General features: G+C 41.3%; 6 protein-coding genes across 6 annotated transcripts; 2 read left to right on the plus strand and 4 right to left on the minus strand.

Moving 5' to 3' along the window:
- Positions 1 to 224: 224 nt before the first annotated feature.
- On the minus strand, positions 225 to 1,505 carry SS1G_11975 (hypothetical protein; the record flags this gene model as incomplete). The annotated part of the gene is made up of 3 exons (XM_001586896.1): positions 225 to 252; positions 448 to 566; positions 786 to 1,505. The coding sequence occupies 3 exons, from the start codon at positions 1,503 to 1,505 to the stop codon at positions 225 to 227; spliced, it is 867 nt and encodes a 288-aa protein (XP_001586946.1).
- A 725-nt stretch (positions 1,506 to 2,230) lies between these two features.
- Positions 2,231 to 5,855, plus strand: SS1G_11976 (hypothetical protein; the record flags this gene model as incomplete). The annotated part of the gene is made up of 6 exons (XM_001586897.1): positions 2,231 to 2,775; positions 2,847 to 3,047; positions 3,556 to 3,648; positions 4,164 to 4,518; positions 4,571 to 5,312; positions 5,362 to 5,855. 6 exons carry the CDS (start codon positions 2,231 to 2,233, stop codon positions 5,853 to 5,855), a joined length of 2,430 nt encoding a protein of 809 aa, XP_001586947.1.
- Positions 5,856 to 7,066: 1,211 nt separating this feature from the next.
- Positions 7,067 to 9,183, plus strand: SS1G_11977 (hypothetical protein; the record flags this gene model as incomplete). Its single annotated transcript, XM_001586898.1, has 6 exons — positions 7,067 to 7,442; positions 7,499 to 7,531; positions 7,582 to 7,642; positions 7,705 to 8,154; positions 8,243 to 8,598; positions 8,675 to 9,183. The coding sequence occupies 6 exons, from the start codon at positions 7,067 to 7,069 to the stop codon at positions 9,181 to 9,183; spliced, it is 1,785 nt and encodes a 594-aa protein (XP_001586948.1).
- Positions 9,184 to 11,762: 2,579 nt separating this feature from the next.
- On the minus strand, positions 11,763 to 12,876 carry SS1G_11978 (predicted protein; the record flags this gene model as incomplete). The annotated part of the gene is made up of 2 exons (XM_001586899.1): positions 11,763 to 12,094; positions 12,177 to 12,876. The coding sequence occupies 2 exons, from the start codon at positions 12,874 to 12,876 to the stop codon at positions 11,763 to 11,765; spliced, it is 1,032 nt and encodes a 343-aa protein (XP_001586949.1).
- A 529-nt stretch (positions 12,877 to 13,405) lies between these two features.
- On the minus strand, positions 13,406 to 14,021 carry SS1G_11979 (predicted protein; the record flags this gene model as incomplete). Its single annotated transcript, XM_001586900.1, has 3 exons — positions 13,406 to 13,446; positions 13,565 to 13,670; positions 13,887 to 14,021. The coding sequence occupies 3 exons, from the start codon at positions 14,019 to 14,021 to the stop codon at positions 13,406 to 13,408; spliced, it is 282 nt and encodes a 93-aa protein (XP_001586950.1).
- Positions 14,022 to 14,853: 832 nt separating this feature from the next.
- On the minus strand, positions 14,854 to 15,054 carry SS1G_11980 (predicted protein; the record flags this gene model as incomplete). The annotated part of the gene is made up of 1 exon (XM_001586901.1): positions 14,854 to 15,054. One exon carries the CDS (start codon positions 15,052 to 15,054, stop codon positions 14,854 to 14,856), a length of 201 nt encoding a protein of 66 aa, XP_001586951.1.
- Between the last annotated feature and the right edge of the window lie 661 nt (positions 15,055 to 15,715).

The following is a 15,715-nucleotide window of genomic DNA, read 5'->3' on the forward strand; positions in this document are numbered from 1 at the left end:
CCAAGTAAAAGCCAACCATTAACCACAAAACCGCCAAATGAAAAAAAAAAAAAAAAAAAAAAAAAAAAAATATATATATATTTGAAAAATGAAAACCCCCCTATCCAAACCATCAAACCCAACTTTCAGACTATTCCAAAAAAACCTAACACTAGAGGATCCGGCTTATAAGGATCCCTCTGATCGCGATACGGGAACCGACGACACAAAAACCATTTCGCAATTCAATTTGGGAGTCCGCCAATGGCTCCCCTAAGTTTCAATAATAGGCTGTTAGTTCCGAACCGCTCATCACAGCAAAAGTTTCAGCATCCGATTTTAAATGATTCATAAGGTCTTCTTTGGTTTGAAACATCTCTAGTGGAAGCAACGGTGCAGTTGAAGTTTGATTTCTTCTAGGTCTTAGTATTGTTGCGTTTTGAGTCTGACTATCCTGGGCCTGCGAACCCCAGTTTAGCATGCATATTCTTTTCTGTTCCAGTTATAGACTCAACCGTTCTGCAAAACATCTCAAAATCTTGCATTAATTCTTCTTTCTCTGCTAACATCTTTTGACAAAACGTAACCTGACATCATCCTTTCCGTGCGTCAAGCTCTTCTCTTTAGCCATCTCCCGACTGCCGAATTCTAAATTTTGATGAGTTGTTCTCGAATGATTCCGATCGGGCTGGCCGTATTGGGTTTGCTTTCAATGGCGAGCAAGAATTGTTTTCAATAGGCTTCCCTTTCGATGAATCGATCATGGACCGCTCATTTATTCCCAATTTTTCTCTCGTAATACCTACCAGACTGATGACGGCATGGCGTTCTAAACAAACCCACATTGGAGTTGGAATTGCCACAAGTACCAGCGTTGAGAAGCTGCCAAACCCGGCTTCAATGGCCACGGAATTGGCAACAATTGGCATCATGCGAAGCCAATCGGCAAACGAATCGGCAGAGAGGTTGGAGCTTAGATCTTCCTTTAGTCTAACACTTATGAGAATCCTGGGCAATCGTTGCTCAGTGGAGAGAACGCTCAATATAGAGGATGAGCTAGATCTTTCTCCCGAATCCGCTATTGCATTGGTCGAAAGTGAAGTGGGGCTACCAGTTCCAATCGATTGTATTGGACTTGTTGGAACTACAGATCTCGGTTTTACAGAAAGCTGTATACTTGAAGGTAAGGCTATATTCTGGGTCAAAACAATATGCAGTGGAGCCTTTTGCAATTCCCATCCAGCAGGCATCCAATTATGAATTCGACATAACACTCTGTTATACAGAACAGCCGCGGTAAATTTAGGATGTGAACTCAACAAACGCAGTTCTGTTATCAAAGCACTTGTAAAGGAGTGAGGGCCAACACCATTCGCAACATCATTGAACCCACAAGCCGCAATAAGCTCTGTCGTTCCACAGCCGTCTCCTGTGTTTGCAGTGCCCGAGGAGCAAAAATCAAGTAACAGTAGAACATCAGATTGTGCTTCCTCTAGCAAATTTTGAATGCCGCTCCATTTGACCATGTTGTAGCTCGGGTCTCGAGGATCTGGACGACTGCAAAGCTAGTCAACTTCTAGAATGCAGGTAATAATAATTTCCAACCAAGTAGAGCCAGACACAAATTCAGACATCTAAGACATCTAAAGGCCATTTTGAACTTGAAAAATGTGAGGTTCTTAGAACTCCAAGTCGAAATTCGATAACACGAGAAAGCAAAAACTTGTCAAACTATCAACTAAACCCATATTTTGGCCCATATTTGAATGCTGTGTATGCGTGCAACAGTAATACCTACTGCGTATCCTTGGTGTTCATCATACCAAAGGAGATTTAATGCAAAGAAAACCAGGAGAATACACTTGTATATAATCAATATTGGCCGAAGGGGTCATGTTTGCGCAATATAATGCTGAGCCGACGGTAAGGTAAGTATAGTGAAAATTTCTTGATTGACATTGACAAAGTAGACGTGGGAAGTAGAGTATGTATGTAGTAGAGTAGGAGAGTAGGTATGGTATGTATACTCGTGTATTCATAGCTCAACCCCCACTTTCCCCATACAGATTCACCCCCACCCAAGATCCTACTCTGAAATCAGGCTGAAGACAATTTACCCCTCCTTCCTCATATGACCTCACTAATTTCCTTCTCGTAAGAAAATCTTCATTTCTACGACTTTGAAATTTCTTACAATCTTCTATTTACTCCATTACTTCTCTACTCCTTAACCATCAAAATAAACCTCACAATGTCTCTTGAAGCAGATTTCGAGTTCCTTTCCTTGGGAGCCATCATTCAAACTTTCCTAGTCCCCACTAAAGACAAGCCATTGAATATCGTCCAATCATTTCCCACCGCGGAGCTATACCAGAAATACAACCAACCATTTTTTGGTGAAACGATCGGAAGAGTGGCAAATCGTATTTCGAATGCGAAAATCAATTCTTTGAATGGAAAGTCCTATGCTCTTGCGCAGAATAATGGTGTGAACGCATTACATGGAGGAATAAATGGATGGGGTAAACGCGTTTGGCAAGGTCCGAAATTGGTTGGCACCAGACAGATTCCCGGCGTTGAGGGATTAGAGGGAGGAGAAAGTGTGCAGTTTACTTTGAAGGATGAGGATGGAGAGGAGGGATATCCAGGAACTTTGGATGTTAGTGTGGTTTATACGACCGGAAAACAAAAGGTTGATGGCAAGGAAGTCAGAGTTTTGGCTATGGAATATGAGGTTAAATTGGTCGATGATGGAAAGGGAGTGGAGGAGACGGTTGTTAATGTTACCAACCACTCGTAAGTAATATTTGTTCAAAGGAACTAGTGTTATGATTATTGAGAAAAGAACTAATTCAAAATCACGACAGATATTTCAATCTAAGTGGTAAATCGACAATCGAAGGTACACAAGTCACATTATGCACAAACGAATACTTACCAGTTGACGATGGAGGAATTCCTACTTCGGGACCAAAAGCATATGAGAGCATTACACCCAACAAAGAATTCACATTGGGACCAGAGGAACCAAATGTTGATGATTGCTTCATCGTGGATACTAAATCCGAGTCAATTCCCCTCGACACACGGTCTTCTCCTCTCACCACATTAGTAAAAGCTTCTCATCCAGAAACTGGTATTCATCTAGAAGTTTTGAGCACGGAACCCGCATTCCAATTTTACACTCGGAAAATATATCGATGTACCAGCAGTTGAGGGACTCGAGGCAAGAGGGGCCAGAAGTGGTTTCTGTGTTGAGCCAAGTCGATATGTTAATGCGATCAATGAGGAGAAATGGAGAGGGCAAGTGGTGCTCAAGAAGGGAGAAGTATATGGAAGCAGAGTCGTTTATAGGGCTTGGTCTGAATAAGGAAGTCAATTTTTGGATATCAATGGGAGGATTTTTGAAGCAACATTCTATGTGCAAAAGTTATTTGGCTCGTACCTGATTTGAGCTTTTATCAGAACAATACCATAGCATTGTTAATATTTGATGTTGAGTCAGTTCAGGGGAATGCATGGCATGTGAAGAATCCGGTAAAACATATGGAGCTAGTAACTAACTCTATATTCAAGTTTCTTGTTTGTGTTTCAAAGCTCACAATCAAAGGCCGAGAACGGTCACGTGTATCTATGCACTGAGATGTACCTCGGCATCCGGAGTCGGCGGTAAATGCAACCGGTCAGTTCTTCACATGCTAAATACGACACATCAACCAATCAAATGCAACGAAATTGTAAGATTGAGTGCACATGAGGTGTTTCTAGAAGGCAGGTGATACAATTGAGATGTAAAAGATGGAGAAAATCCGGGGTGGGCACAATTTAAAAGCATATTAGATTACCCAGTTGGTAGCGGAAAACGGGGTGCAGCTGAATCAAGAAACGCATGCGATGTGTGTTTAGAGTGAGTGAGTGACATGTGAAAGAGGAAACGAAAGCGAATAGACTCCGAACAATCAATAAAACATCTCATTCTCCAAACTTCACTTACCTCTCTCCTTATTCACTTATTCTCTTGTTCTTCCTATTCCTACACTATATAGAATAAATAAACACCATTGTATAACACATAATCATACAAACGCGAATCAACTCATTAAGAAATATGTCGAAGACTTTCAGTCAAAGCGACGTTGCATCGCACAATAAGCCTGATGATCTCTACATCATCGTAGATGAAGATGTTTACGACCTCACCAAATTCCCAAGACGACCATCCAGGTGGAAAAAAGATCCTCACAAGAGTCGCTGGGAAAAGATGCTTCAAAGCAATTCTGGAAATATCATAATGAAGGAATTCTTAAGAAATACAAGGCAAAGCTACAAGTTGGATCATTAGACACAAAGAAAGCCGCGGCACCACCAACGCCACCCGCCACTCCTCCACCAGCAAAAGAGGCTGTTAAACCACAGGCCGAAAGTGGTGCGGTTGTGCCGGTTCCAGCGAATGATGCGAAACAGGCCGTAGACGAATCGGAACCCTTGGATCCCTATGGTGATTTGATTCCTTTTGGAGATCCGTCGTGGTATCAGGGTGTAGGTTTTCCAATCTTTCATGAATCTGCGAATAATGCTAATGGGATAACAGTATCACTCACCATATTTCAATGAGACGCACGCTGCTCTCCGTGAAGAAATCCGCGAATGGGTATCTGCCGAAATCGAACCAAATGTTGGTGAATGGGACGAAGCTCGAAAGGTTCCTGATGAAATTTATAAACAAATGGGTACTCGAGGATATCTAGCCGGGTTGATGGGTATGCATTATCCAACTCAGTATACTCAGAATAGAATCAAGAGTGTGCCACCTGAGAAGTGGGATTTATTCCATGAGATGCTTCTTACCGATGAATTGTCGCGTGCGGCAAGTGGTGGATTTGTTTGGAATGTTATTGGTGGATTTGGAATTGGTTGTCCGCCTTTGGTTAAATTCGGAAAGAAACCTTTGGTGGAGAGAATTCTGCCAGGTATTTTGAATGGTGACAAGAGGATTTGTTTGGCTATTACTGAGCCAGATGCTGGTTCTGATGTGGCCAATTTGACCTGTGAGGCAAAATTGACAGAAGATGGAAAGCATTATATTGTTAATGGTGAGAAGAAATGGATCACCAATGGTGTTTGGTGTGATTATTTCACCACTGCTGTTAGAACTGGAAAGGATGGTATGAATGGTGTCAGTGTTCTCCTTATTGAGAGATCTGCTGGTGGTGTTAGCACCAGAAAGATGGATTGTCAAGGTGTTTGGTCTAGTGGAACTACATATATCACATTTGAGGATGTGAAGGTTCCAGTTGAGAATCTTATTGGAAAAGAGAACCAGGGATTCAAAGGTACATTTCATCATCATCTCCCCTTTAGCATCTACTAATATTATCATAGTCATCATGACAAACTTCAATCACGAAAGAATCGGTATAATTATCCAATGCCTCCGCTTCTCCCGCGTCTGCTACGAAGAGAGCGTAAAATACGCCCACAAGCGTCGCACCTTTGGCAAGAAACTCATTGATCACCCGGTCATTCGTCTTAAGCTTGCTCACATGGCTCGTCAAATCGAAGCTTCCTACTCTTGGCTCGAATCCCTCATTTACCAATGTTCAAAGATGGGAGAGACAGAAGCTATGTTAAGACTAGGTGGACCAATTGCAAGTCTCAAAGCTCAAGCTACCGTCACCTTTGAATTCTGTGCAAGAGAAGCCAGTCAAATCTTCGGAGGTCTGAGTTATAGTCGTGGTGGTCAGGGTGGAAAGGTCGAGAGACTTTATAGAGATGTAAGAGCCTATGCTATTCCGGGTGGAAGTGAGGAAATTATGCTCGATTTGAGTATTAGACAGAGTTTGAGGGTGGGAAAAGCATTGGGTATGAAGCTGTAATAGGGATATGATGTGTGAGGCGGCAAAAGCTTGTAATTTCGTCGTGTTTGCGCTAGAAGGAGGTTAAAGTGAAGTCTTTGTATATTATTGGCTTGCATCAAGATTGGTGCTTTGGGTTTTGATACTGGGATCGGTCAGTGCTTGGGATTGAGGATTGTGGTTTTGAGGAGAATATTACAACATTACATTATATTATATCTATAAATTGAATCTTGATACAGTCTAGAACTTTGGTTGTGTCTAGACGTATATTCATATTCGATACCCCGGAATACACGGAGTACAACAAGTGATTTGCGGAGATTGGATAAGGCAACAGTTGAAGTAACACATGATTTTCTCTAGGAGGTTTTTCGGACGTGTAGTTTTTTGGTTTGTTTGTTTGTTTTTTGAAAGCTTTTTTTACTTGAGTTGTGAACTTGTGGTATTTTCAAGATTTTTGATGGGAATGGGATGGGCAGATGGTATTTTTTTGATTTCTGGTGTTTTGTGTTTTGTGTGTTTATGAAGTCAATGTTTCTGGAGAATTGGAGGACTGGTCGTCCTGGATATTTTTTATAATATAGCAATATTTTGATTTTTTTTGTGTTGGAGCTATGTGAAATGGATGGTGTATATTATGCTTTTCTATTGCTATTGATATTGCTATTGAGATGGTGGAGTTGGTGGAGATCTTAATTGTATGGTTATGATATATTCTAAGTTTTTCTTTTGTCAATGATATATTTTGGTGAAGGGGGGGAAGGGGAGGGAAGGAAATTGGGCAAAGCCAATTGGAAGTACATGTCCTATGGTTGTCCATTCAATATATACTTTTATGAGTTCCCCTTCATTCTTCACATAGTTCATGTCGCGTTTCACTTCCTCTCTCCCTTTCGTCGCTTAAGGGAAACTAGAGAAACGGAACATTCTCCATTCACCTATGCAAATCTTGATAACTGTAGGAATGTTTTCTTCATTCCGATGATACTATACAAACTCCAATGAATCGAAGACAAATAAAACATTGTCTATGGTAAGATTACCACTTGACAAAAGTCTAGAAGTCTCCCGAGCAAATATGAAGATCATAAGAATGTATTCTAACCCTGTTTTCCCCAAGCTCATTCTTCCAGTTATCTTATATTGCATTTTAATCAGTTCACTCGTTTCTTCCCATTTATTCTTCTCCTTCGTTCCTTCATCTTTTTGGAGTTTGAAGATATTTCATAATGGCATCCTCATCACTCTTTCTGAGATGCCTTACCATTTTCACTTTCATAACGAGCATTACTGCACTCGAGAAGTATCAGCTAGAAGAAAAATATAGTGGGGATAATTTCTTCGATGCGTTTAATTTCTTTACGGCTCCGGATCCTACTCATGGTTTCGTTACGTATGTTAGTGAGAGTGCTGCTTCACAACAGGGATTGATTTCAGTGAGAAGTGATGGCGTTTATATGGGAGTGGATTTTAAGACGGTGTTGAGTCCTAGTGGAGCTGGGAGAAATAGTGTTAGGATTGAGAGTAAGAAGAGTTGGACTCATGGACTTTTTGTCGCGGATTTGGGTCATGTACCTGGTGGTGCTTGTGGATCATGGCCGGCTAGTATGTTGATGATTTGGAGAATTGGGATTGCTTGATGGACTAATATTTGCTTTTAGTGTGGACGGTGGGTGATAATTGGCCTTATAATGGTATGTTATGTTCGGTCTATGGAAGGATCAATTTTTAACACGAATTGTAGGAGAAATCGATATCATCGAGGGCGTGAATCTTCAAAACCACAATCTCATGTCTTTACACAGGTTAGTCTCACCACTCGTAATCCCACTGGAAGGAAGCCTAGCTAATTAATGAACAAATACAGTGGACCAACATGTTCAGTAGCCGGTTCAGGACAAACCGGCACCCTTCAAAGCGCCAACTGCAACAACTTTGCCAATCCCGTCGGCGTCGGTTGTGGAATCAGTGATCCCCGAACCAACAGCTACGGTACAGGATTCAACCTCAACGGTGGTGGTATTTACGCCATGGAATGGACCTCATGCTACATTCGTGTATACTTTTTCCCAGCTGGAACATCACCTGCAGATATTAACGGAGCAAACCCTGATCCGAGTAAATGGGGAACACCAGTGGCTAATTTTCAAGGTGATTGTGATATCGATAGTCATTTCAGGGAAAATAGATTGATTTTCGATACGACTTTTTGTGGTGATTGGGCGAGTGCTGTTTGGTCGAGTGATGCTACTTGTGGATCAAAGGCACCAACCTGTGTAGATTATGTTGCGGGTAATCCAGCGGCTTTTGGTGATCAGTAAGTTTTGCTTTATTTTTTTTAAGATTTCTCTCCTTTGGCTTGATGGGAGTGAAGATGAGAATGCTGATATATATCATGAAATTAGATACTGGTTAGTCAAATCAATCAGCGTATATCAACTTGGCAATATCGCTACTCCGGAACCATCAAGCACTCCAGTTTCAACATCAGCACCATCACCAGAACCAGCACCATCCTCCAGCATTTCACCAGTGCCACTGCCCTCCCCTGTCAGCTCACAATCACAAAATTCTCCTGCGCCAGTCGTCACGCCCTCAACTCCAATCAATACACCCACCGCCCAACCTTCATCTGGATCCAACGGTAATTCAGCAACCCAACCATCATCTCAGCCTAATGGCAACCCAGTCGCAGAAATCAACCCCACTTTCAGCCAACTTTCCGATTTCACCGGAAACATCCAAGACTTCGGAGAAGAAAGTAAGCTCCCCACCCCCAACCCCAATTTACATCACTAAAAGTAAACATCCACTAACACCCCCCACCACCCACACAGGAACCAACTTCCTCACCAACATTTTACCCACTCCCCCCGCCCTTCCCAGCGTCTTCCCCGCAGGCGAACTCCTCGGCGTCGGATCCGGCGTAATTCCAACTCTCGATCTCGATATTAATGCGGAGAATTTTTTGAATGCGGCGAAAGAGGAACTTAATGGGCAGTTGCAGGGGTTGATTAAACAGGCTGTGGGGTGGAGTGGTGATGATTATGGGGCGACGGAGTCGCCTTCGGATATGGATGCCGATGCGGATAATAGGGGTACGGGTACGAGTCGCATTGTTTCGAAACCGTTTTATCCTGATGAGGCGGGGAATGTGAATGCGACGGCAGGATCAGTGGCGAGTCCTAAGCCGGTTTTGAATTTAGGTAGTGCTGCTGGTGGTGGTGGTATTGGTGGGGCGAATGATGGGATTGTGGCGTTTGAGGGGGGTGCGAAGGAGCTGGTTTGTGCGGGGTTGTTGGTTTGGAGTGTGGTTTTGTTTGTGGGGGGCTTGATTATGATTTAGGTTTTTATAGTAGGGGGAGGGTAGGAGGGGGATTGTGGTTTGAATGATATGTTTTGTGGGATATTGTGATGATTTGGTTTTGCTTATGGGGGTGGAATTACTGTCATTTCATGTTCGTGTTATATATTAAGATTAGACTTCTATCTTATAGAATTAGCTAGTTTGTTTTCTTCTATTTGCTAGTAAGGTTAGTAGTGTCTATTTGAGGTTTTTTTGCTTTTGTCAAACACATATCTGAAAAATATCAGACAACTACAACGATCTATTTTATTTTAGTCAATTCAACTCTCTTTTTACAATGTCAATGAACAATGACATTCTTCTCTTTATTATACCATATGAAGAAGAAAGAGTCTGCAGTTTCAATCACCTGACTTTGTTCTCAGTCCTCTCTATTCCTTCTATTCCTAATTCATTTGAAAAGATCTTTAAGTTTGCTAATTGGAGCTTGGCTAATTACTTGATCCCTGGAGATGAGGAGTGTAAAATTGCTAGAGGGAATATGTGCAAGTTGTTTGATGTCAATAATATGATTTTTGATGTATTGAGATTTGAATGTTCTATAATTAGATGTTAGTTTTCTGTGTCTTAAGGAGGTTTTGTCTTGACTCCTGAATATAACAATGTAGGTAGAAGAAATAAATTTCTAACAGGGTCATCTTTTTCTTCAAAAAAGATATACAATATCGATTTATTAGAGATATTAATTTATTAAATATTGATTAAATAAATATTCAATTTTTGATTATAATTATATTTTAAAATTAAATATATATACAAGCTAATTTATTATATAAGATAAATAATATTTACAAATTGAGATTTTTAACAAATCAATATTGTATACTAGATTTGTAGAATCTAATAGTCTTAATCAAAATTTTGATTTCCTTAGGTATACTATTAATACAAATGAGATTTATCTGATTCTGTTGACTTAATTTTGAATTATTATTAATAATTATTTTTTTATATGTCCTGACTGATTGATTCTGTCTAATTATTATAACATATCTCTTTTATGCCGACTCATTTTGACAGTATATAAAATTCACCCGTTACTTGTGTTTTCACAAATTCACAAGACTTCTACGACCAAGATGTCATTTTTTTCACATCTCCTCAACAACCCCTCTTCATCTATATCACTAGTATATGTTTATAATCTTATAGGATTCAAACCCTATACAAAACTGTTCTGTATCATATCATTCCGCAACTTTTATGTACTCCTCCAATCAAAAAAAGATCAAAAAACCAAAAGACTACCAACTTCCACAACATAGTAATTTTTCTTCCTTCCTCCTCCTCGCCCTTTCTCCTCTCCAATCCCAAATCCCCAAAACCAACCCTTTCATTTAGTAAATACTATACTATCCACCAAGCCCCAGAATATAAAACCATCTTTCCCTCCTAACTCAAAAATCACCTACTCATTCATCAACCAAAACCCAAAAGTAAGCAAAAACTCCAATTTCAAAGATACCAACCAACCTCTTTTTCACTAAAATAATTCACTTTCTATCATCAAAGACCTTAAAGGGCCTACAGCTTCCTTTTTTTCAGATATGCAACAAGAGCTTTGACAGTGCAAAGTAGTTCTAGTCATGTGGTTTTGAGGTTTAAGGGGTTGTGGTTGGAGGGTCGGAAGGAAAGAAAAGGGGGATGGTTTTTCCGGGTCCGGGGTTTAGCCAGATGAATACAAATTTACAGAAGATGCATGATGTAATTGTCTAGTGGTCTTGGAAATTCTTTAAATTATTTGTGTTTTAATTCGGATTTTGATGTTCTTTCTTGTTATATTGTTGTTTGCAAGTGAACTTTTTTTAGTCGGTGTTTTTTTACAATTCTGTTTTCTCATCTACTTACCGAGATTAATATCTTTCTGAGAACTCTCTATTGTGAGTAAAAGTCAGTCTCAGAGAAAGCAGATGCCGTAGAAAAATAAACCACTGGTCTTTCACTTCTTTCTCGTCCCCATACTGCTGTAGAGGACGGAGAGGAGTTTCAAGAGGATTAAAGCGCCGATGGATACTCTTGTAGGTATTTGAAGTTTATTTCTTTTATTCTCATGGCCTCTCTTTTGCGCCAATTCTAAGAAGGGAGGTAATTCATTTCCATTGTGAAGTCTCACATCTCCCCAGTTGAGTCAACTTCAAGTGGAGAGAATAGCAAGAATAGGATATTTCGTTCACTGGACTCATTCAAAGCTTCTCGAAATTTCAGATACAATTTTCGCAAAATACCCGTCACTTATCTAGAGTCCTGAGTCCTAGGCTATAACATTAGTTTTGCCCAGGACCCTTCGAAGACTCAACTTTGATTACATGTTTTATTTGGGCAGGTTCCATATCGGCTGCGCCAGGCAGGGTTGGTCCTCTGGGAACCCGAGGGCCCGTCCCTCGCCTATTTCCTCGCCCCAGCCGGCCCTTCCACTAATCATAAGGCGAATAAGTCAAGAGTGCGAGATGCTCAGGTATTTATAGTTGGGTTGGGTCCTGGGCTATAACATTAGTTTAACCAGGACCTCGAGAAAACCAACTTTGATCACATGTTCTATTTCGTCCATCCAATTCCTTTCACTTCCTCTCCCACGGTAACTCCATCCCCGGCGTATAAACCTCTCCATCACTCGGTTTAGGTTTCCACATCCACCACGTAGTCTTCCCTTTAACCTCATTCGCCATCTTGAGCCATAAGAATCCTGGCTTTCTGTCTCTGCGAGTCGTATCAATGGTTATTTTCTCAATAGTACGGAAACCAAATTTTTCATAAAGAGGTAATCCCTCGGCGGTAGCTTCTACGAGCGCTTCTACATTCATTTCTGAGGTTCTTCTCATTCCATATTCCATGAGCAAAGATCCGTAACCATGACACCGGTGCTCGGGGTGGGTAAACATCGCGGAGAGTTCTGGTGATGTTAGTAAGGGTTGAGAGGGGAAATCCCGGGTGATGTGACTTGATGAGGTCGAAATCGAAATAGTTGTGCTTACGAGTATGAGGTCTTGCCATTCTTCTTGCTCTAAATCCAAAAATTTGAGAGAAAATCATTTTCGTGAAGTCACGGGCTTCGCCTTCAGGCCACCAAGAACCGACGCTGTCATCTTTCTCTTCTCCCCCTTTCTCACCATTCTCGGTCTCACCATTCTCGGTCTCACCATTCTCGGTCTCACCATTCTCGGTCTCACCATTCTCGGTCTCACCATTCTCGGTCTCACCATTCTCGGTCTCACCATTCTCGGTCTCACCATTCTCGGTCTCACCATTCTCGGTCTCACCATTCTCGGTCTCACCATTCTCGGTCTCACCATTCTCGGTCTCACCATTCTCGGTCTCACCATTCTCGATCTCATCATCCTTATTCTTCTGTTTCTCATCGTCTTTCTTCTCTCCAAACGGATTAACTTCATGAAACAGCCATTCCGCGCCCGCTAGAACCTTTCCGCTGGCTTCTGTATGTTCATCCCCACCAACAATATAAATCCAAACACTATCCTTATCCGCCTTATGACATTTCCACAAGCGTTCCTTCATCTCCTGAACAGCAGCTGCCACTCCTTCCGCAGTAGGTTCCTTAATCCGCACAAGAATACTCAAGAATGGGTTAAATGGATCGATGTTCGATTCCCAGAGGCAATCTACTACAAGGGAGAATTCCTCGAAAGTTGCAACGGTTTTGAGAGTAGGGGACATGATGGTAACGTCGGTAGAATACAGCAATAAAGGAGCTTAATTACTAAAGAGGTGATTTGAGAACCGTGAGCTAAAGAGGCTTTTGGTCTTAAGATTATGGTTGTTGATTATGGTTTAAGAAAAGAGATATCCCGATATATTTACCATTGAGCGATGGAATTTGGAACTCGATCCGACTGAAATAATGACAGGCTACTAATCTGTTATATAGTCACAATATTTTCAAAGTGGCGCAGCGGATAAAGACACCTGGGTACAAGTATACCGATGTTGGTGACTGTTGGAGCTTCTTATGCATGACAGGGATGGTTTGGTTACATACATAACAGCCAGCATAAATTGTGGGGCTATCATTCGCTAGGGTAAGCTCTTGTTATCTTTTCATGCCATCAAATACATTTTGCTCATTGGTATGAGCAAAATGAGAAATTATAGATATTATGGTAAGATCTTATATTATAAAAGAAGCAAAACAGTGCCCCTAACTTGTAACTATGAACTCAGTCATAGGAATCCGTTCAGAGAATAATTAATCTGATTCAAAAGAGGAAGTGGCATCGCCATATAGCACTGTGCAAGGTAGTCCCAAAACAAGTGACTACGCGGTGATCTAATTAGAATCAACAATTGAAAGGGGATGATGCTTCTAAATGACTGCATATTTTTCTAATCCCCGCCAATATCTTACTAGCCAAGAACACGCCGTCGGCTGAGGGAATCTGCTCTTTGTTGGCTTCATCAACGAGCTGAATTGAGTTCTCTTGTTCACTGAACCCGAGTTGGGAAGATCTCCGCTGTAGTAAATTAACAACAATCATCTCAGCTTTTTCAAATTCCCGTTGATTCAGGCTATCTAGCTTGACATCTCTATAGTTGGAGTTGAAGGCATCGCCAATCTCGCGTCATCTTTTCAAAGCAGCATCATTTCTACTCCAATTTCTCAAATAACACTTGCTATTGTTTTGGTGGCGACTATATTTACTGCCATGTGAAAGGAAATGATCGGATACTTGCGAGAATTGACTTCGGTGTGCGGCATTTCCTATATAGCTGGCACAACGTCGGTAAGCATGCTTTGACGAGGGTAAGAGTGTCGATTTTATGCGTGCTAATTCTGCTTTGAAAGTACTATTTGATGTTGTCATGATGGGTTTCGGGGCGGAACTTAGGGCGAACAGAGCTTTGTGAATGACTATAGGCTATATCTCTCAATGGGAATTGATAGGAATATTATACACGGATAGATTAAGCGATTACACAACGACTATATTTCAGTAAGGATCAATTCTGCCTTTTGGGAAGGGAATTTCATAGCAATTTCAGCCAAAAAATGCGGGGACGATAGTGAACTCGATTTCAGTGTCACTTTCAAGGCAGGAGAGGATATTGACACTTGAGCGTGTATTAGATTCCACAGCCTAGTATCGAAACGCGAAGGTGCCAGGTGGGCAAGATCTTCCTGACTTAGGATACCTGCATCGATTTAGTTTATTTTTCAGCGCTCAAAAAGGAAAAGTGAGAGGGGAGGAATAATGTCTAATTTTGAAGATGGCTTGAAAAGATAAAATACTTGCATTCTTATAGTCATAGGAACGGTGCGGATCTATTTGTATAGAAAAATATTATAAGCTAACGTTTGAGGTGATCCTGTTTGAAGTGTTCCCGGCTGTAAGTCCTATTTTTTGGTGCATTTAGACATTAATGGTTTGCTGGTGGAGTTTATTTTATTTTCTGATATGACTGTATTTATTAGTGTGGATATAACTGCAGACGGAGTCCTTGGTTTAATTTGGAGTTATCATATCATAAATACTAGTTAGTCATTACTTTTACTTGATAATCATGGTGCTCATTCATATGAGTGTTAGTTGAAATGAAGTGTGAATTTTATTGAGTTATTGCAAATCCAAATGCCCCATTAACTAGTGACTCTCCAAAGAGTCTCTACCCTGCATATCCCAATCGAACTACGCAAACCTATTTTCCCTTCAAAACACCACCTAGCAAATCATTCATTTCCAAAAGACCATGTTCCCGTCGTTCCCCATCCGCCACACCCAAAAGATCCAATTCCCTAGGCGTAGTCGAAGCAAAGAACTTCCTCGCCGTCTGCAAATCCGCCCCCGTAACATCCCTACTCTGCACTTTTCCCTCACAATCCGACCACAAAACCCCCATCACAACAAACGGTCCCGTCCAATCTCGCGAGCATCCCGTAAATATTTCTATACTCAAACTCTTACTACATGTATCTAATATTTGGCCTTCTTTCACTCCGTATATCACGCTTAGAGTCCAATCTTCCGGATCGCTAATCCCGGGTACTAATTCCCATTTCTGAATGTTATTTTGGATTATGGCATGAGTGGTATTAGCTCCGCGACCTAGTAGGGCAGTTGGAAGTGGAACATCGTATGCATGACATTCGTGGCATGCTTGACATACGATACATTCGTTGCACGAGGGTACACATGATGCGGGGACAACAGTCGGACACGGAATCCAACATACGGCGAAATTAGCTCTTTTGGGTGGAAAATAAAACGCGAGTTTGTAGATTGGTGATGGCCGCGGTATTCTTTTGCTAATGGTGCTTATGCACGTTATTTGGTGGGTGCTTCTACACTCTACCGAACAGTAGTATGCGTATATGGTGCATGCACAGATGTATCCTTGACGTTTTTCTGTGGAGCAAATGCTGCATGGAATTGGCGCAATGTTCCTTTGCGGCGCTGTTAGGTCTGGTAATGCGAAGGTCAGCGTACGCTGATTTATAATTGGTGGCCAGATATCCATCTTGATGAATATGTCTTTTACTACTGTTGTGGTGAGTGAGGTA

Source organism: Sclerotinia sclerotiorum, genomic scaffold (genome assembly GCF_000146945.2).
Source record: "Sclerotinia sclerotiorum 1980 UF-70 scaffold_20 genomic scaffold, whole genome shotgun sequence".
NCBI classification, from domain to species: domain Eukaryota; kingdom Fungi; phylum Ascomycota; class Leotiomycetes; order Helotiales; family Sclerotiniaceae; genus Sclerotinia; species Sclerotinia sclerotiorum.